This window comes from Silene latifolia, chromosome 3 (assembly GCF_048544455.1).
Source record: "Silene latifolia isolate original U9 population chromosome 3, ASM4854445v1, whole genome shotgun sequence".
NCBI lineage: Eukaryota > Viridiplantae > Streptophyta > Magnoliopsida > Caryophyllales > Caryophyllaceae > Silene > Silene latifolia.
The window spans coordinates 138,446,730-138,468,747 of record NC_133528.1 but is presented as its reverse complement, the minus strand read 5'-3'; the positions used below and the strand labels follow the sequence as shown (position 1 = coordinate 138,468,747).

The window sequence follows — 22,018 nt, the reverse complement described above, 5'->3', positions numbered from 1 at the left end:
TGGTCCCGGCGGGGCTGACTCGAGTCAACCTCCGCCTCAGATATAGACACATCCCTGTGTATAAAAGCTTTTTTCGTGATTTTCCCACCCCCTAACTCATCATCCACTCGCAACCTCTTCTGATTTCCATTCAAAATCAAGCCCCCATCCTCCCTGCCAACCCCCGACCCTCCTCACTCAACAGCCTGGCCCTATGTTGCCACTTCTGAACAGTCACACCCCCTTTCCCTGCATGCCCAGTCACCTCACGCTCTCCCTGCATCATCTCTCCCGCGGTATCCCTTCAAAACATCATCCGACCCAACCACCATAGCAGCCGCACTTCCATCAATCACATCCCTTATAGAAGCATTCTGCCTACCCCCACCCATCACATCTCCCCACCGCAAAGACCCACCACCAGCCACCACTTCATGCCCCAACACCGCCTGACAATCCTCCTCCAAAACACTCCTCAATCCCACCTGAGACCCCCTCGCCTGAACCTTACACTTCCCTGATAATGCAATTTTTTGAAGCTTCTCAATCATCTCCATCTCATTCTTTCTGAACTCCTCCTCAAACTCAGGCCGTAAATCCCTACTAGCTTTACACCCCTCGGCCACACTAGCTCTATTACCCCTCAGAGGCGAAGCCCTCAAAAAATCACCATACTTGAGGGTATCCTCATCATGGGGCCCATCCTCACAATCTTTCACCCCATGACCCAGTACACCACACCCGTAGCAAAAGAGAGGTAGCCGCTCATACTTGACGTCGAAGGTTGTGACATTCCCATTTGGCAGACGAATTTCAGCACAAGATTGAAGCGGCTTTCGAATATTATGCAAGATACGAATACGCATTGCTCTTTCCATCTCAGGGCATGAAGTATCATCTTTCATAACATACGTACCCAACTGTGCACCCAATCTACGCAAATTATCTTCATTCGTGCGCCCTTTAAGCGGAAGGTCATACACCCGAGCCCAAATAGGAAGCCGGAATAGAGGAGTATCAGTTAACTTACCTTCTCCGCCAGGTTCATTAAAACACCAGGTAAACTTGTCAAAGTGCCATGGCTGCCCCTCAAGGACCTTAGTCTTATCCCGATCATCCTCGAATCGAAAGATGAAGATTCTCTCCCTTGTATCTAAAATATTTCCCATCACCTTCCCCTTTGGATTCTATAGCCTTAACATTGTATCAATAGCAGCTTTGCTGTTAATCATCTTTGTAGACCAAATCTTTGTTGGAATATGTGTCCTCCGACAATAATGCGATCACGACTGTTGATCATGATGATCACATGTTTAAGTCTCATTATAAAGAATACAACTGGGAAGTATTTTTACTGTCAACTGGTCCACACATATCGGTAATGATTGGCTGACTAGAGTTTGACATTACTGTCGTGCGACGGTGGTGACCAGTTGATCCCCTAGGTCATACCTATAGGGCAACACTCTTAATTGATCATTTAATTGATCGTATAACGTTACGAGTCAATTAAATTATTTAAAATTGACGGAAGATTTTGGAAGTATTATTTACGTATCTCATTGAAATTTGATTAAATGAGATACGGTCTGAGTAACCGAATTGTTTCATTACTCAGATGAAATTATTGTTTAAGGAAACAATTGAAATTGAATAAATTATTATAAATACAAGTTATTGTGATTTATAAATGGGTAAAATATTTTGGTACAAGTAATTATGAATTACTAAGTCAATTTTTGTGTATGACGTATTTTTATTAATACGTTGATTTTTAATATGTTAAAAATACATAACAAATTTATGTTACATATGACATGTGACATAAGACAAATTGACATTTTGACAAAGATAATATGGAGTCCATATTATCTATGTGTGCCGAAAATTAAGAGGAGGATTAGGCTTAAATTAAGTTGATTTTGTTAGTGGTAAGCACAATGATTACCTACTAACTAGCCATGCAAACCTAATGCTCATTGTGAAGAACAACTCAAGCATGCATTGGCTCCCTCTAATCCCCCCCTTCCACCCGGTTTTTTGAGATGAAAAACCACTTTGGTTTTTCATCTTATTTCACCTAATATACACTAAAATGTAGTTAGTGTATTATTATTATTCATTCATCTAAAATTTGAGTTTTAGAAAGATAAAAACTCTTCTTTCTCTTCCTTCTCTCTAACCGAAAATATAGAGTTCCATAATATTTTTGGGTCATTTTTTCCTACAAAATTAATATTGTCTAGTATACATAATATTAATTTTATTAAGAGTGTGTCTTGGGTATAAAGCTTTGGGAGAGATCCTACACTTGGATCTTAGTTCTTCCACTAAGGAAAGCACAAGAACAAGAGAGAAAGGAGATCTCTCTTGTGCCCATATAAACCAATATTCCAATGTAAGATAAAGATTTCTTCCTTAAATTGTTTATAGTTTGCATGCATAAGATCACCATTTAATTTTATGACAAATTAAAATAAAACATATATATGAATATGTTAAGTATATAGATCTACTTTTCCTTCAATCGGTATCAAGAGCCTTGGTTGTTTGCATGCAAATCGGTTAAAACTTTTTCCGAGTTATATGATTAACATACAAAACTTGTTTAATTTGTGTTATTATGATATATCACGAAAATTATTATGCATGTTAAAATTTCTGGTCCTAAAATGTTTTTAGGATATTTTGGTTAATTTATGGATTTTTATTGTTCATATTATACAATAATGGCATTAAAAGTATGATTTTATGAATAGAATGTCATTTTCGGACTAAAATTAGCTAAACTTCGAATTTTCCAGTGATTTTTGGATATGTTGTCACATATATTATTTTGAGATAACCTGTAAATTTTCATAATTTTTGGACTTCTTTTGCTCGAAATATGGATTTTTCATTATTAAAATCGGATTTAAGTGAAAAATAGGTTAATATGAGATAAATTTCGAATCTGGTCATAAAAATTTAGTATGTTGTCACATGAAATTTTATAAGATGTGTGTAAAATAATAGGCTATATTGAAGTACTTATGCATGATTTATGATTTTTTGAAGAAAAATAGCATAAATAGTGACATTATTAATGAAATATTAATAAAACATACTCCATGACTAAGGAAAAACTTCATATGTTGCATTTTATTATCTTTTTCAGATCTAAAGTTGAAAAGTTGATGTATATATTTTTCTCATGTTTTTATGATTATTTTGTTAAAAACCGATAAACCGCAACATTGTTTTTCCGGAAAAATTTCGAGAATTTTTAACCTAAGTTTTTGAACATTAAGAGTGTCATGGTATTTTTCCAAAATGTTCATGAGTTTAAATTTCAAATTTTGAATTTATTTGATATTTTGTGATTTATTTGAAGTTTATAGCTTTTTTATTGTAATTTTAGGTCCATTAATGAACAAATTTTAGTAATATGAGTTAATTACGGTCAAATAATTAGTGAAGACTAAATTTTGAGTCCTAAGAGGTTAGGGTAATTAACTTATGCATAAATATGAATTTATGTATTTTTGTGATTATAAAATGTTGAAATCACATAAATCCGTAAAAACCGAGTAATATACGATATTAGCTATTTAAAGGCGATTTAGCTTAAAATTGGGCATGTTCATACATATTATAATGCTGCATTTTCTTTATGATTGTCATAATTATTTTATGTAATTTTTGAATTATGTAATTTTTACTTAGTATGGCCTTAGTTTTAATTGGTATTACCCGAAATGTATGGGAATATCGATTCGGTTGTAATTTATTGTGATCTCGTATCACCGTTTTGTAATTTAATAGATTTATTTTATTTTAGTTACAAATGTATAATAGGAAATTATGTAATTCATTATGTAATTTTATTCATTTCGGAGTTCCCAAAGACGGATTTCTTCAAGATGGCGATACATAAAGACGGTGTTACCTCGAGATGCGTGCCACAACCGAAATTCAAGGGACCAATGGAGTTGGTTTCCGAATATGTAATAGTTAATTAGATTTTCTATTTTTTTAGGAAGGCCATACTAGGATTTATTTTTTTTATGCTTTGCATTTTATTTATATGTCGCATGCATCGCTAAATCGCCATAACTAAAACATGCATCTTCTTTCATCGAGTTTATCGACCGTGTCAATTACAATTATCGTAGTTCACCGCTTTAGTTCACTTAAAACGTGATAGATAATAAATTGACATGACCTCTCGCTAAAACAATCAATTCAGACATAGCCTTACCAAAGAGTAGAAACCATGAAAACCTATTTCGCGAGGGAGTGCTCTCGGCCACCCCGGGGTACAAACCTTGTTACGTAGGGGAAGTGGGTGATGAATGTCTATCCACCGAATTCATGTTGATGAGGGTTTCATCGGCTACCCCGTGCCCAAATTAATATGGGTTTGGATAATGGACACATTTATTCGAAATTTGGATTGAACTCAACAAAAGTTTTTGATAAGGGTTTCATCGGCTACCCCGTGCCCTTGTCGGATGTGTTTTGGGCTATAGATAAATATTAGAGTAAATTTATCGACCAAGAGTTCTAAAAGTAGAATCGATTAAAAGGTTAATCCACCAAGTTATATTGATAAAGGTTTCATCGGCTACCCCGTGCCTAAGTTGATATGAATTTGGGTCTTGGAATCATTTATCTAGTTGGGTAGAGGTCGCTAGAAAAATGCAATAAAACTTGTTTAAATCACAATTTTTAAGAGTATTATTATTAAAACGACATTTGTTTTACTCCTTCTATTTTGTTTTGCAGACCACTTCTTTTCTCATAACAAATGGCAACACCAACCCCTAACGCCACACCTCTCGCTAATTCATCATGGCTCCGATCCTTCATGGATCGATGTAAACTTGAAAAGAATGGGTCAAATTTCTCCGATTGGGATGCCCAACTCAAATTAGCCGCCCAAGGTGACGACAAGCTTCGTTACCTTACCGAGGCCTCTCCACCCGAACCTACTACTAGGTCGACCGCCGCCACTAGGGAAGCATATGAGGCTTACCATAAGGAGTCCGCCGCAATGAAAAACGTCTTGATATTTGCGATGGAGGCGGATCTCCAAAGGAGAGCCTTTAAAATGGGCACCGCTAATGAGATTTACTCCAAGCTTGTGACAATGTTTTCACAAACTCCGCGGATCGTCCAATATGAGGCGGCCGCGGCATTCTTTGATCTCGACTTCAAAGAGGGCCAAAAGGTTAGCCCTCATGTGCTCAAACTTATGGAGCTTGTCGAGACCTTGAAGATTCAAAAGGTTGAAATCCCCAAAGAACTCATAGTAGATAGGATTCTACACTCCTTGTCCAAAGTCAAAGCGTATGTTCAATTCCGGGTGAATTTTAACATGCAAGACAAGGATGTGTCTCTTGAAGAATTGCACAAGTTACTTGTGCAAGCCGAGAGGGACATGGGGTTAAATGTGAACCCTCCAAAGGATGTGCTTAACATAAGCACTAAGAGCAAGGGGAAGTTCAAGAAGAATGGGAGGAAGGGTAAGAAACAAGCTCCCACTTTCACCAAAGCTAAGGCTAATGATGCTAGCACTTCAAAAATCAAGAAGGGTCCTCTTGATAAATGCCATTATTGTAATGGTATGGGACATTGGAAAAGAAATTGTTCCAAATACCTTGGTGATATTAAAGCTGGAAAGATCACTCCAGTAGGTAAATGACTATCCTTCTTTTATGTTTCTAAATCAACTATGGTATTGTAATACAAAGTTGTGATAATGTATCTCCCTTTTTATTGTAAATAGGGTCTCCACTAAGCAAAGACAAGGGAAAGGAAAAGCAAGCATGAGAAACCATCAAGAAGCTAGGAATAGCTTTCATGGAGCTTTGCTTTTTATTGTCTTATTTTAATCATGTTTTGGATTTTTAAAACCTTTAAGTTTCCGTGTTCGACATGGAAAGGTATTTTGGATAATTGGTAGTATTTTGGATAATGGTGGCTTGGTTTGCAACCCAAGTCACCCGTTTTATCATTTTATCCTTTGTTCTAAAATTCGTTTTTAAAATGCTTGCTCTTAGAAACATATGATTATTCACTTAAAGTGATCTAATAGACAACTATAATGACGGGATTCATTATATGTCCACATGCTTAAGGCTTGTGCATGATCATTTATAAAGTGATTTTGACTCTATGAACTCTCTTAAAGGAATGTCAATCACCAAGTACACTTACGAAATCTAAAACTATTAGTCAATCTATGAGATAGTTCTCCTTATACTTCAAAATCATTATTTGTGTCTCATATGTTATCTTTGAATCTCTAGTGTATTTATTCTAAAGATAGAGTGGGAGAAAAATGAGGACACAACTCACACCAAGATAAGTTTGTGTACTTGTGTAAATGAGATCTACGCAAGAGAGAATGATTTGAATGTAGGTATATCTATTTATATAGTATACCCAATAGATGAGATCTATGGTCTCAAGTAAGTTCTATATGACTAAAGAGACCAAGTGAAGTAATCATAAGAGTATGTTCTCAAGATAACTACACGAGGAGACCAAAAGAAAGTTTTTGGAACAAAATGACTAATGTAAAGTCTTAACAAGAGTTTTGACTAAGTTTATGAAAATTTTGACCAATAGTTTCAACCTTGAGATTTACTTAAGAGCCTAAATGAATCCAAGTAACATACTAGTTATAAACGAGTTGCAAGGATTGATATACCGATATCTTCTATAGCTAAGTTTCTAACCTCGCAAATGTCATTACTTAACCACATTGTGAAAATGAATTGGTTAAACCTCCTTCTGAAAGGGATATTTTTGAAGGACGTGTTCTAGATATTATTTATATTTGAATAATGACATTGCTACCCATCATTATGACATGTGTGAGTCAGAGATTAAAATCTCTTTTAATAAGGTTAAGATGAGACCACTTCAAAATAAGTATTTTGAATGGATATGATGGGAACATATATGGTTTTATCTTAATAACTTGGCAATGCAATTTATATTTCAATTCTTGAAATGTTTCAATTAAGAAGTAAATTTCGAAACATGTGGAATTGAGTGGGAGTTTGAAATTATCATGTGAAGACATGGAATTTAGTGGGAGCAATCATCTTGTAAAAGTTTATAACTCATCACTCATTGAAGAATGACGAGCTAATACCTTCCTTACAAAGGAAGTTTTGAGTTTTCAATTCTGGATGAAAATGGACCATGATGAATCCAACTACATCATGAGATGTTGGATAAGTATTAAAAGATACACATTAAATCAACGAGATACGTAGGTTATTCATTTAAATGAAAATGGAATTGCCATTAGCAGTCATGGTCGTTCCTTGAACCTAAATACAATTGATAACATGATTAAAAGTTACTAATGTTTCCGCCATTAGAATAATCATGCACATGTCCAATTATGAATCATATGCATAAGAGCATGATGAATCATTGGTAAGCCATAATAGAAACGTCATGAATTCTCGAGGAGAATCCGATGAGCGATTTCAGTGTTTGACAGAATACTCTGTAATGTGTCAAGAGGTTGCACATATTAATAAAAATCCGAACAGATGTAAGGATTTATGAGAATCCTAAGCCTTTCAAGCTAAAAGGAGAAATAAGAGGTTTGGAAAGATACTTAGTTGAATAAAGAAGTTGCTTAAAACTAATCTTTCCTAATATGCTAGGACTTGTGAGAAGTGCTATGCTAATCATCTTGACAAATTGTTGCAAGACTCTACAAAATATTTACCTAGTACATTGTGTGTGGATGAAGTACTTGATCAGTACAAGTTATATCATTCACCACAAATTCGTTCGGTATGTGATAATCGATAAGGAAGTTCTTTCAAGATAAAAGAACCAAAACCAAGGTCGGGAACCTTGATGTGTACTTGGTAAGGTTCATGCTATGAGTGAGAACATGAATGTAAAGGATAATACGATTAAGAAGTTTGAACACATGGACACGTAACATGTTAAACTTCTATTGAAATCAACAAGTGTTTACACTTCCAATTTGCATCACAAGGTTGTAATATGGTATTGACTACCCGAGTGTGATGTCGACATTTGTCGTTTGAGTTATAATTAACTCACCATATACTTTGTTACATCCAAACGGGTTGTGGAGACAACTGAACCCCGTTAAAGTGAACATGGATTAACATTGTATTTGCCCATAGTCACTTGTATGAGGTGACGTCTCGAAGTGACTAGAGTGTGATGCGATTGATGACAAGTTCAAGTGCCATAGAGTCATGTGAGATGACTAGTCGATCACATAGGCAGACTGTTAGGAACATTTTGTCGGGCCTTATGAGCGCTTATAGAGTTCTGGCAAATTTATATAGCCTGGTCGTGGCGAGAGCTGCTATAATATTCAAATGAGTCGATTCTTTTGACTAAAGACTATTCGCCTAAAATGGCACAGTTTAGGATTAACTTTGATTTGTGTTACTACTTCGTAAATGGGGTCAAATGGGCATATTTTGGGTTATGATGGTTGTGGCTAGTTGAAGGGAATGAGTGCGATAGGAATTGTCCACCCCTAGTCAGGGTTATAACAATATCTCAGGGCCACTCGAGGAGTAATGAACTGAAAATGCGTGGCCACGCTCGGAAAGTATCCATGGCGGATAAATCCGGTCAATCAGTTATTCTCCAGATCGAGGAAACCACTCTCGATATGATCACTTGCAAGTACGACCTGAAAGACACCTTGCATTGAGTGGGAGATAGTAATAGGACAAGAGAATTGGTGACGCAAGCTTGCCGAGGACAAGTGGGAGATTGTTGGAATATGTGTCCTCCGACAATAATGCGATCACGACTGTTGATCATGATGATCACATGTTTAAGTCTCATTATAAAGAATACAATTGGGAAGTATTTTTACTGTCAACTGGTCCACACATATTGGTAATGATTGGCTGACTAGAGTTTGACATTACTGTCGTGCGACGGTGGTGACCAGTTGATCCCCTAGGTCATACCTATAGGGCAACACTCTTAATTGATCATTTAATTGATCGTATAACGTTACGAGTCAATTAAATTATTTAAAATTGACGGAAGATTTTGGAAGTATTATTTACGTATCTCATTGAAATTTGATTAAATGAGATACGGTCTGAGTAACCGAATTGTTTCATTACTCAGATGAAATTATTGTTTAAGGAAACAATTGAAATTGAATAAATTATTATAAATACAAGTTATTGTGATTTATAAATGGGTAAAATATTTTGGTACAAGTAATTATGAATTACTAAGTCAATTTTTGTGTATGACGTATTTTTATTAATACGTTGATTTTTAATATGTTAAAAATACATAACAAATTTATGTTATATATGACATGTGACATAAGACAAATTGACATTTTGACAAAGATAATATGGAGTCCATATTATCTATGTGTGCCGAAAATTAAGAGGAGGATTAGGCTTAAATTAAGTTGATTTTGTTAGTGGTAAGCACAATGATTACCTACTAACTAGCCATGCAAACCTAATGCTCATTGTGAAGAACAACTCAAGCATGCATTGGCTCCCTCTAATCCCCCCTTCCACCCGGTTTTTTGAGATGAAAAACCACTTTGGTTTTTCATCTTATTTCACCTAATATACACTAAAATGTAGTTAGTGTATTATTATTATTATTCATTCATCTAAAATTTGAGTTTTAGAAAGATAAAAACTCTTCTTTCTCTTCCTTCTCTCTAACCGAAAATATAGAGAGTTCCATAATATTTTTGGGTCATTTTTTCCTACAAAATTAATATTGTCTAGTATACATAATATTAATTTTATTAAGAGTGTGTCTTGGGTATAAAGCTTTGGGAGAGATCCTACACTTGGATCTTAGTTCTTCCACTAAGAAAAGCACAAGAACAAGAGAGAAAAGAGATCTCTCTTGTGCCCATATAAACCAATATTCCAATGTAAGATAAAGATTTCTTCCTTAAATTGTTTATAGTTTGCATGCATAAGATCACCATTTAATTTTATGACAAATTAAAATAAAACATATATATGAATATGTTAAGTATATAGATCTACTTTTCCTTCAATCTTACCCATAAGGACTCCTTCCGTCCGTGTAGCTTGTCCCTCGTCCTCACCAATATCCCAGACAAAGGTCTCACGCTCACCCCTGGAAACCTTCCCCCATCACCCATTTACCTTTGCTACTATTGCCATGCTCCATGGTTCACGCAGAAGAAACAAGGAGAAAACTAAACACACAAACCCTAGCTTGGAAAACAAGCAAAAAAACGAAACCCTAACGCTACTGCACGTCCAAAATCAGAAAACCACCCCAGCCGACGGAACTACACTCTAACAAAAAGAAAAAGATGAAATCAGAACCACATACACAATGTAGAAAGATACCTTGAGCAAGAAGGAAGTAGCATAGATGAACTAGGACACAACTCCCATAGAACCCTAGGAAGACGTGGTTTCTCTCTCATTTAGTTAACATTGCTGCAGTTGGTTTTTTTTATAACAAAAAAAAATGACTAAAATTTAAAGATGAAGAATGTGCTAAGGGCCTAAGGCTAGACCCGTCAAAATTAACCCGAATTAAAAAGGCTGGCCCGAAACCTGAAATTGACCCAAAATGTTGTTGGGGCTGGTGTCCTTAACAGTTAGTGCAAGGACTTATAAATCTCTAAAAGGATCAAAGGGCATACTTTTGGTATTATTATCAGTTGATCCACGTTTATCAATAACGGTTGGCTTGCTAGATAAGTTTGACGTTATTGTCATACAGATGGCGGTGATCAACTGGTCCCTAAAAGTCACACCTATAGGATACGTTTGAGAGACATGACAGTATGAAAATACAGTCATGTAGATGCCAAATTTGACTAACCAGTTAGTCTGAGTTATTTGACTAATAATTAGTCAAAATGTGATGTTGAGATATTTTATTTAATACGGATTAAATAAAAATGGCTAAGACGAATTAAGCGGTTAATTCGTAAAATTGAATATAAGCGTTTTATATTTAATTAAATGTATATTGAATATAATTATACAATATTGTCTTTGTCGGACATGTATTAATAATTCAACTAATCCGTGTTATTAGTTGATGATTTAATATCCGATAACCGATGACAGTCTATAATAAACACCGCGTTGTATACATTTTAGCCTCGGACCACGAGTTAAAAAATAAGGAGAAAATGGAAGCCCATTTCCCCTTTGTCCACTCGGTTTTGGCCGAATTAGAGGAGTCAAAAGGAGAGCTCTCTCCTGGACTTGAAACCTAATTCATTTGCAAAACATTTCTAGGGTTTTGAGAAAATTGCCTCTCAAAACTCGGATCTCTCATCCAACCAAAACTCACAAAACAATCCTCTCGATATTGCAAGGCAATTAGAGGATTCATTCTAGCACAAGGGCATTTCTCGGACGATCTTGGGTGCAACAATTAGGAGGAGGTCTACTTTGATCTCTCATTGCCGAATTGCACTAGGACCGGAGGTTATTTCTAATGCTTTATTGTCTTTCTCATGTTTTCGTTTTATGACTATAATCACGTATTAAATTTACGTTATAATCCTTAAATTTAAAGGGTCTTATACGGATATAACCCTACAAATGCCGCACCCGAATAACACTTGAAACCCGAATTGACCCGACCCAACCCGAAAATGACCCGCAACCCAACCCGAAATGATCCGATCCGAAACCAACCAACCCGAAAATGACCCGATAAAACATAACTTTAATTGACCCCAAAAGACTTGAAATGCCTTTTTTTTCTCTTAATCATTGACATGAAAACAACTCAACCCGAAACAACCCGACCTGCTTGACTCGAAAATGACCCGACAAACATACCCGAAACGACTCGGAAACCCGAAAGGACCCGATGATGTGACAAACCCGAACTAATCCAACCCGAATTGGCCTGACCCGAACCCTACCCGTTGACCCGTTTTGCCATGTCTAGCTAAGACTATTGCCATATACTATAAAGAACTAAATTCAATTGTAAATTTAAAGCAAAAAAAACATTAAGTAGATTATATACAATCAGTTGTATTTGTTGTATAATAATAAAGAATCTGAGCTCTATAAGTAATTATTTGAGCTTAGACTTATAAATTATGAGCTTTATTTGAGAGAATCTGAACTCCATTATAAAAATATTGTTTTAAAAAATTATAATGAAACTCAAGAATAGTATATATAAGCTCAATTACATTTTAATTTTGTTCATCAAAATGTAAATACAAATCAAAAATTATAAAAGCTCGAAAAAAATACACATAAGCTCGATTAGATTTGTTATGGTTGTACAATGCTCTTATACAACAAGTTGTATAGTAGTATTTGTGAAAAAAAAAACAAGAATTGGTCTTGTTCATTTTTATAAATACCAATCTTTCTGTTATAATCTTTGTTTTCTTAAAAAACTACTTTTTTTGGTTGAGAATAAGCTCCAATCTATATGAGTTTCACATGTAAAAATTCCACATTGAAGAATTAGAGTGGAACCCTCTTGGACTTATGTTGTGAACCAGGGGCGGATCCAGGAATCAAATTACAGTGGGCTAGAAAATTTTGCTTACCCTTAAAAAAATTATTTCGAGACGTTATTTAAAGAGGCTTAAAATTAATAATTATTTACTCGCTTCAACTCTTATTATTATATAGTATATTAGTATTATGCTTCATTTTTGTCATATTCGAGTGAATAATTTTAAATTATAATTTTTGACATTTTATCGACATTATCTTACCTTAGTACTTTGTACTAATTAAGCTTACATATAATTATTCTTATTATTCTATCGATAAATTCTTAAAATTATATATCCCGACGAAATTTTTGGATCATAGGAGCTTCATAAACAAAAGAAATTAATAAAAAGTCATGTCAGACAATGAACATACAAAAAAAACTATAGGTTTATAAGTATAAAACCCCAAGAAAACAAAAAATCCAACAAGTAAAATAGTTACAATGAATTTTGCCCTCCATTGGTATTCAAACCCCCGCCCCTATTATGATATTAATGATTCTTTACCACTAAACCAAGGGAATACTTATGTTTATTAGTTACAATGACTGCTTATTAATCGTTTTTTTTCTCGAAAAGCAGGTTGGGCTTCAGCTCATATAGCCAATAGGTTGGATCCGCCCCTATTATGAACTCTTTCTCCTTCTTAGTGTGCGGCTCTGATACCATATTGAATTTAACATTTTTCAAATGCAGTCGATTGTCAGGAGGCTTGTTGACCTCTATTATGTGCACAAGTCGAGAAAAACCAAGTTCGTGCTCGTTATCAATTTATCGCCTCTACTATGTGCGATGCATGCATGTTATTAGTTAGTTTAATTTACGTTTCTCATTTTTTTTTTTTGAAAAAAAAAACTGAAAAATTATCAAGAGACTTGAATACTATAATGAAATGTGTATTTTAATTAAAAAAAATTTAACCATAAAACTACTGGTATATTTAGGGTATGTTTAGCCTCACTTTAGGAAAACTAATTTTGCTTTTAGAAATGAGTTTTTTAATAAACTACTTCTTGATAAAACTGTTGGTGTTTGGCCTAATATTTTATAAAAAAACGACTTCTCAACAAGACTTTTTACATTGTAACCAAAAAAAAACAAGACTGTTTACATAAGTGGATGAAAAATAATTTTTTTTGTTTAAAAGTATATCAAGATGGGTCTCAATTTGTAGGGAATGAAAAAATATGAATTAATAAGTATTAATTTTATTTTTTTGGACATGTTTACAACATACAATTTGTCATTTATACATTAAAAATATTTAAAATAAAAGTAAAAGCTATAAGCATCAAATTGGTGCTTCTACTTCTGGTCTGGCCCTCAAAATTGACTTTTGAGCTCAAAAGAAGTTGTTTTAACTTCTTCAAAATTGATTGTTTGGCCTAGCTTATGCTTATTCAGTAGAAAAACACTTCTAAAAGTCGGGCCAAACGACACCTTAATAAAGTTTTATTAGTAATATATTTTGGGAACAATATAATCTCTATTTATTCCGCTGATTCGATTTCCACGTGATTTTGAATAATGCTTAATGTACGAAGGGTCTTGATGTCTTTATCTCCGCTTAACTTTGAATGACGATTTTTGTAAGGAGGGTCCCGGTTTGACTTAATCTCCTTTCATTAATTTGACTTTGTGAAAGAAGGCTTTTGGACTTGATTTCCTTCACGATTCGACTCCTTGGTGACGACACGGGATTTGAAGTGCTTTGATGTCTTGATACTTGAAAACGGTAACTGATCTTCTAATTTGAGGGTTATCTAGTGTTTTCTTTTCCCTTCTCTTTTATGATTCTTCTGAATAGAAAAATGATGGGTAATGAGTTGTATTTTTTTTTTGAAGACCCAACATGGGTACCTATTAATTCATATTAGCTAAATCATCGGCCACAACATCTTCAATAGTTTGGGGAATATCGATTTCCCATACTCTCCTACCTATAGTCCATGATTGCACATGAGCTAGATTATGTGCTACCTTATTATCTGTCCTACGCACCCAAGATCAACTAACATTATCAATGAGCTGTATTTCTAGAGAATGAGATATGTGAGCTTAATCGTAAATGGGCTCAAGTGCTCGACTCTCATTTCAGCAACTCCTCTGTACTTGGTAGTCATTTGACCCATTTATGCATGCTTGACTCATTTAGATGAACTTGACCCGTCTTAGTGAATTGACCCACTTATCGGATTTTACCACTTTAGAGAAGCGGGTTGAATTAAAATAATCAAAATGGACTATTAATTTAAACTTCGTCTAAATTAATTACTCCCTCCTAGTTGAGTGTTGGTTCCCCTTTCCATTTCCATGCTAGTCGGGTGTTGGTTCCCTTTTCCTTTTTGGTAAGTTTTGTGCTGTCCAAATTCAATTCCATATATGGTAGAGTGTTTTGTGTGGCCTAAATTCATTTCCTTAATTTTGGTGCCTAAAAGAAAAGAAACTAATGCTCTGTTTGGCAAAACTACCTGAAAAGGTAGAATAAACTCCGAAAAGGTAGAATTTGAAAACCGAAAAGCTAATCGAAACTCGAAAAGGTAATCGATAAGGTAGCTGAAAAGGAGGAGCTGATAAGTTAACTGATTATATAAAAATGTGTTTGGCAAACTAGCTGAAAAAGTAGCTGATTTTGGTAAAATGACGTAAAAGGATATGAAAGTTATTTAATATTATAGAATAAAAGGGTACAAAATGGAAAATAAGTCATTTCAGGTACCTGATTTCTCAAATGCTACCTGATGTAGCATTTCATTTCAGGTATCTTATTTGACCGAATAAGCTACTTGCCAAACACTTGTGAAAAATCAGGTAGCTGAAATTTTGGTCAAATAAGCTACTTTGGTCAAATAAGTTACCTGAAGTGTCGTGCCAAACGGAGCCTAACACCCAAACTAGGAAGGAGTATATATGTAGTTTCATGTTTCCTTTGATTGGTCAACATTTTGACCTTGACTTCTAACATGTCTTAATTTTGACTTTTAACTTTCAATTTGACACTTATATAAATTTCAATTGGTCTCCCTTGTGACGGGTTACCATTTGTGACGGATATTTTGTGAGATAAAATGGTAACAAAATGGGTTAGTGGAGAAAGGAGACCACATGAATAGTGTTGCAGAGAGAGAAAAAGTGGGTACATTGTGAGGTAAAATGGTATCCGTCTTCAGCTTGTGACGGATATGTCATGTCTTCAATGAGAATTTGTGTATAAATTTTACGTGCCAATAATTTTTTCATCACAAAAAGTCAATGATTTACCCCGGTTTCCTTTTCCTTCTTGTGTGGGTTACTTTTCATAGCATAGTAATAGTAGCAAGATATGCATGGGACGAAGGCAAGATGAATATCGTTTAGGTTAATGACAAGGGTGAATAAAAATTTCGGCGCTCCAACTAACAAGTATGGTCAAAATTGAGCAAAGAACAACGATTACAATAGATGGAAAATGAACAAACTATTTTTTCAAGGGACTGTGATACTCACTCATCCAAATTCAACCATATATTTGAAAGTCTAAATGCAAACCATCAACGTCATTTATGTCACGAGTGACCTCACGAGAAAGCTTCTAAAATCCCTAACCATCCCTGTGTTATTGTAGATGTACACTATCCCATGTAATTTATAGACTATACAATCAATTGTATATATTATACGGTGTAAAATCTGAGATTTGTGATTAAGTATCCGAGCTTTATGTTAAAGCTTTATTAAAAATTATTGAGCTCATCCATTTACACATTAAAAACATGAACTTTGAATTAGCTGAGAAAGAATACATATAAGCTCGGATTCTTATACCTTGGTTGTACAATGCTTATGGTACAACTGGATGTATAATTCTATTTGTGCTATCCGTGTAAAGTTGTAGACGGATAATGACTCTCTCATAAAATGTAAGTGAGAGGGCAAGTGAGGTTATTCATTTCCCACCCACTTGCACTATCCGCTCTCATTTTGTGAGAGCGATAATATCCGTCTACAGCTTTAAAGGGATAGTGTCCGTTTAAAGTGAGAATTTGTGAATCCCTAACGCTCTCCATTTATTTATACTTATATACTTCTTTGTCACGGTTATTTGTTTGTCTTTGATTTTGGCACAAAATAGATGACCAGTTATTAGATGACAAGTTGATCAAATTCATGTGTGGAAGATCCAATTGCGCATCAAAGACATTCTTAAAATAGAAAAGTAAACAATTGACTGAGATACCCAAAATAGAATGGGTAAACAAATGACTAGGACGGGGGAGTATATAGTTCATTTATATTGGCTTATTCCTTACATTTGACAAAGACTCAACATCAAATATTGTTTATTTATTGGGTTATTTCTTACATTTGACAAACAATCAACATTAATTATTGTTCATTTATTTGGCTTATTTCTTAAATTTGACAAAAATCAACATCAAATATAGTTCATTTATATGGCTTTTTCCTTAAATTTGACAATTCCTATGTAAGCAATTCAATTGGGCATAAAAACATTACCATCTCAAAGACTCAAATGTATAATGTCTAGACTTTAAAAAGGCCATCAAAAGTCCAAAAGCCGATTTTGTAATAGTTTTGAACAAGTTTCACATTTTGCTCAAACTTTCAAGAATCAACTTTACATTTAACTCATAGTATACGTATATATCGCAAGAAATATATGTCCAAAATTTAAAAAAATTACATTTTAAGAAAGGACTCTTACATAAGTATACAATTCATAATAATTACTCAAAATTCTCAGAAATAAATGTCTCAAAATACGAGAATGACTTGTGTAAAAAAAACACAAAGGTAATATAGTTATTTTGATAAGCTGTCATCGTATATTTAACATTAAACCTATACATATATGTCTCGTAGTTTAATTTTGATGGGTTTGGACAAACTTGTAAATTAACACAAATTTTCATTTATGACTGTTAAAATTTGTCAAAAAAAACAAGGGGAAGAATAAGTGGGAAAGAATTGTGAAAGGTTACCCACTAATTACCGTCACAACTCACAAGTAGGAGGGACAGGTAAATTAAAGAATTAAAGATTTAGAAATTTAAGTTGACTTATTATTCATGTCTAGAGTCAGATTGACTAAAGAAATTAGAATGACGGCAAAAATGGGTGTCGACAGAAGATGAAAGTCTACGTCAGTTACTATTAAAAAAATAGTAATTGGACGAGAATTAGACTCGTTTCCCACACACTTGTTCATGTTTTTCAACCCTTGACTCCAAAGTCTTGACCCTCTTCCTTAGTTGACCACCTCCATTTCTTAATTTTCCTTTTTCAGATGGTAACGTTGCATGTTGCCAACTAGCTAATGGTTGGATTATTAAGATTGACTTAGTAGGATTATTAAGATTTCCAATCTCTAATTTTCAACTTCTTCACAAAAAAAAAAAAAAATTTCAACTAAGGAAAATGATACTCCCTCTACCCGATCATTTGTTGCCCTTTTCATTTGAAGTGTCACAGTTAATTGTTATTATTTCTATTTTAAGAATGAAATTGATGAACAATTTGATCATGCACATTCAATTTGGTCCACTTGTCATTTAGTAATTGACTATTGAGTAATGTGTAATTTAATACAATAATGGAAAATGATAAAATACAGCACTTAGAGTTGTATTTAAAAAGAGTTATAAACGGAAATAAACCCTTAATATTTGTAAAATTGCTATTGAATAATGCTTAATTTCTAAGTTAATACCACATATAGAAGGTATTAAATGGTTAAGGATTGTATTTAAAATTGTCCTACAATAATATATACAACCTTAAGGATTGAATAGAAAATAAAAGCTTAAATCAAATATTACGCGTAAATTTGGCATACTTCCTACTTTCATTCTATTTTAAAAAAATATATTTAATTTTTATTTACAACGCTAAAAAATGTATCATTTTCCTTTATTATTGCCCTGATGAATATCCTAATGTTCCAACTTCCAAGAAGCTAAGCTTTATATGGTTAATACTTAATAGTTGTATATTCTTCACATTATTATGAATATAGTACTGTAACAATCTTTCAATTTTTTAAAAATTAATAAATGCAATTTATCTAGATTTTATTTAAATAAGTTAGTATGTGTAGCCTTTTTGCTCTATGTATCGTAACTTACAGAAAGGTTATTTTCATTTGATTTAACAATATTATACGATACGAAGTATTACGTTAATTTTGACATCATTTCTAGATGTTTCACGGCGCCAGCTTAAAATATTAATTAATCTTCCAAAAAAAAATACAGAAGTTGTCTAGCTAAACGTTTATAAAGAAGAAAGAGTTCATAAGCTTTAAATTTTATCTTAAAAGTACGCCGTAATTGTCAATAATAACTACTTATCGACTTATAAAGTGATCGATTCTTTTCGATATCTTGTATCAATATGAGACGCACTCAAATAAGTTAACTAGCAACAATTCCTAATAGTTTTCTCTTGCTTCTACTCCGTATGTGAGATCCCTAAGAAAGCAAACCCCAATACTTACATATTCTAATAGGGTTGTAAAACAAAGCATGTGTTAGATTGACTGATGAAAGGGTGAGTCTAATGGTTAAAATTTGAGTTAATTTTCTGGACATTGCATTCAAAAAGAACCTAAAATTATAACATTGCATTCGAAAAGACTTCCATTTTATTTTTCTTTGGTTGGGTTGCATACAACTCCGATCCAAACTACTAGGTTGCGCTCTAAACTTCTGAATCGTTTAATTTTACCTAAACAAAATGCTATACACAATGATGAACAATTGTACAAATTATATATGCCCAATGCATTGTTATCCAATAACTTAATTACTCGTATTCTGACTCCAACACAACCTCAAAACATTGACAATATACCGATATCACAAACATATCATTTCATCAATCACTTGGGCTTTGGTGTACAAATCTCCCGGAAATGGCCGCGACAATGGCCGATGTAAATGTTGGATCTTTAGTCAATGAAGACGCCATATGTTCCGCTAATAATTTTTGGAACTCACCCGAGTTAAACTTGTTCAATTGGCTTGAACTGTCACTCAACATTTTATTATTGTTAGGGCTCGACGAGTTTGGTGGCGAATTACGTGGGACTGAGCCAACATTTAAAACCCGGCTTGAGCCTAATGAGCCGTCTTGTTGGGGTGGAGGTGCATGGTTGTGCTCCCCTTCATATGTTGCTACTAGCATTGATTGGTCTTCTAGACTTCTTTGTACCTAATGTAAATAAATCATAAAATCAGAATCAGAATCATCTTTGAAATTTTCATGCAATGTGTGCCATATCAAATTCAATTATTGGCAACCAATCGGTTGGAAAATATGTTTCATGATTGATGTATTAAACTATTTATGTAGTTTAATTAGATCTCGTAATTAATAAATATTGACCGGTTTGATAATAAACTTATTGTCGACGATCTTGCTTTAATTCGTGTTAAAAGAAACACTGAGAATCATTTAGGATGACTAACAAGGAAATGATGGGTAATTCTGCCACAAGACCATCTTACACTAAATTAGTACGAGACATACTCTAACCATCCATTATATGAGAAGTCTTATACGAGTATTAGCTTTACTATAAAATCGTCTCATATGAAAATTAGCATAACGAAATGATAAATGTGCATGCATGCATTGATTTTTTTTCCACTCTTTATAAACAATGGAAGCAAAATTACCTTCTTTTTAACGGGGCAAGTAGGAGCAAATGAGCATTTGAAGTAAGCTCTAGGGCAAGGATTATCCCTTGTCACTTTTTGACCATATTTCCTCCATTGATAACCATCCTTAAGTATCTGCATGAACCATCATAATAAATCTAAGTAACAATAACTATGGATCGGGACAGAGGGTTTAATTGATTATACTGAATTGAAAGACCCATCTATCAACGAAATATTAGTTAATCCCAAAACATAGATTAAAGAGGATGATAATTAATTATTATTAATAATATCCGCTTCTGCTATGCTACGAAATCAGATGTCAACCAACTTAGTTGATAAATTTATTAACATGAGTCTAATGAAAAATATTCGTCAAGTTAAATTTGCGCTTATGACTATCTCTATGCAAAAGGAGGTAATGAACTTACAAGGCTTGAATCGGAAGCTTCGGTTCGAACCGCAACAGTTGAGATCTTGGTTTTGAAGGCTTCATCTTTAGATTTCCCGCAAGAATCTTCTTCATGATCACTAGAACTACTTTCGACGTTGTTTCTAGCTGGAATATTATTATTGTTATTAATTGCAACCGTCACATTCTCCACTTTTCTTTTCTTAATCACGTTACCGACATTATTACTTGCGCTTTTGTTCATCAATTCCGTTAATTGCCTCTTCAATCCATTGTAATTCTCACATATTACCGTTAGCATTTCTGTTAATTTCTTGTTTTCCACGTTTACCCTATTCAATTCTTCCAATAATGCCCCTGTCTGCAAATTAAACTTTATTAATTAACCACCTTAAGACTTACTCAATAGTCAATTCATTTAACTATATAGTTAAAGTTGATTTTTTATTTTATGAAGAAGTTGTCCTATATGAGACTTACTAAACATCGTCGTAGGATGTTTGGTAATTAGCAGATTATATGATAATTATAATGGTTTTATGTAAATAAATTGAATATATTAATACAATATGCTGCTATTAGCAGAATATTCAAAAATGGTAGATTCCAACAGCGGCATATTAGAAAATGATAGATTTCGACTAATATGTTATCAGAATATGCTATTTACCAAACACATGAAAATGACGGATTGTTTGGGAGTTTCGCAACAAGAGCAATTTTAGCAACAAGCAAAGTGTTGTTGTAACATATATAGTTATATACCTCATTGTGAACCCAACTTTTGTTAGAAACTTCATTAGAGCTAGATTGAAGCTCCACCTTAGCTTCTCGGACCGGCGAATCGTCGAAAAGGGAAAGAGTACCATTTTCATGACTTTGATCAAACGAAGAAGACGTGCTCAACCATGACGGATAACCCATTATATTGTTTAAGTACTTGGATCTTTTCTACTTGACTTTTTGTTTTTAACTTATGAAAAATTCTCAGTTTCTTAAAGAGTTATGTAGAATAATGATGAATTGAGTCAAATATCGTGAACCAGCAAAAGAAATGATATATATAGAGAAAGAAAGATAAGATAAGGTGGCTAGTTGTCACGTACATACACTTGCTTCCTTAGGAAAGTCGTAGGAAACAAAAATTTATTTAGTGGTACAAGATTTTACTAGTAGATATAATATTGTACTTGATGTCACTGCTGATCCGATTTGATATACTAGTATTGACTTTTCAGTTCTCTCATACATTGGGCTTGATTCGGAGGTAATCGGGTCAGATTTGGGTCGAGTTATTTCAAATATAATAGGGATATGCTAAATTCCGCACACAATTTTACTCAATCCCGCACATTTTTCCGTCTAATTCCCAATTTAACCCTCTCATTTCTAACCCACCAAGAGAGAGAGGAAAAAAAAAACTAAACCCCAACA

General features: G+C 33.9%; 1 protein-coding gene across 1 annotated transcript; it reads right to left on the bottom strand.

Annotated features, from left to right (window-relative positions):
* Positions 1-19,154: 19,154 nt before the first annotated feature.
* Positions 19,155-21,680, bottom strand: LOC141648148 (putative WRKY transcription factor 40). The gene is made up of 4 exons (XM_074456630.1): positions 21,350-21,680; positions 20,604-20,945; positions 20,188-20,304; positions 19,155-19,720 (listed from the first exon to the last, which is right to left on the bottom strand). Exons 1-4 carry the CDS (start codon positions 21,506-21,508, stop codon positions 19,385-19,387), a joined length of 954 nt encoding a protein of 317 aa, XP_074312731.1. The 5' UTR covers positions 21,509-21,680; the 3' UTR covers positions 19,155-19,384.
* Between the last annotated feature and the right edge of the window lie 338 nt (positions 21,681-22,018).

What these genes read in the sequence shown, in the direction of transcription:
- LOC141648148 (XM_074456630.1), bottom strand. Translation starts at nt 21,508, where the DNA reads ATGGGTTATCCGTCATGGTTGAGCACGTCTTCTTCGTTTGATCAAAGT. An exon ending in AAAGTTGGGTTCACAATGAG is followed by an intron (nt 20,946 to 21,349) that starts GTATATAACTAT and finishes TTTAATTTGCAG; the next exon opens with ACAGGGGCATTATTGGAAGA. An exon ending in CTTGCCCCGTTAAAAAGAAG is followed by an intron (nt 19,721 to 20,187) that starts GTAATTTTGCTT and finishes TATTTACATTAG; the next exon opens with GTACAAAGAAGTCTAGAAGA.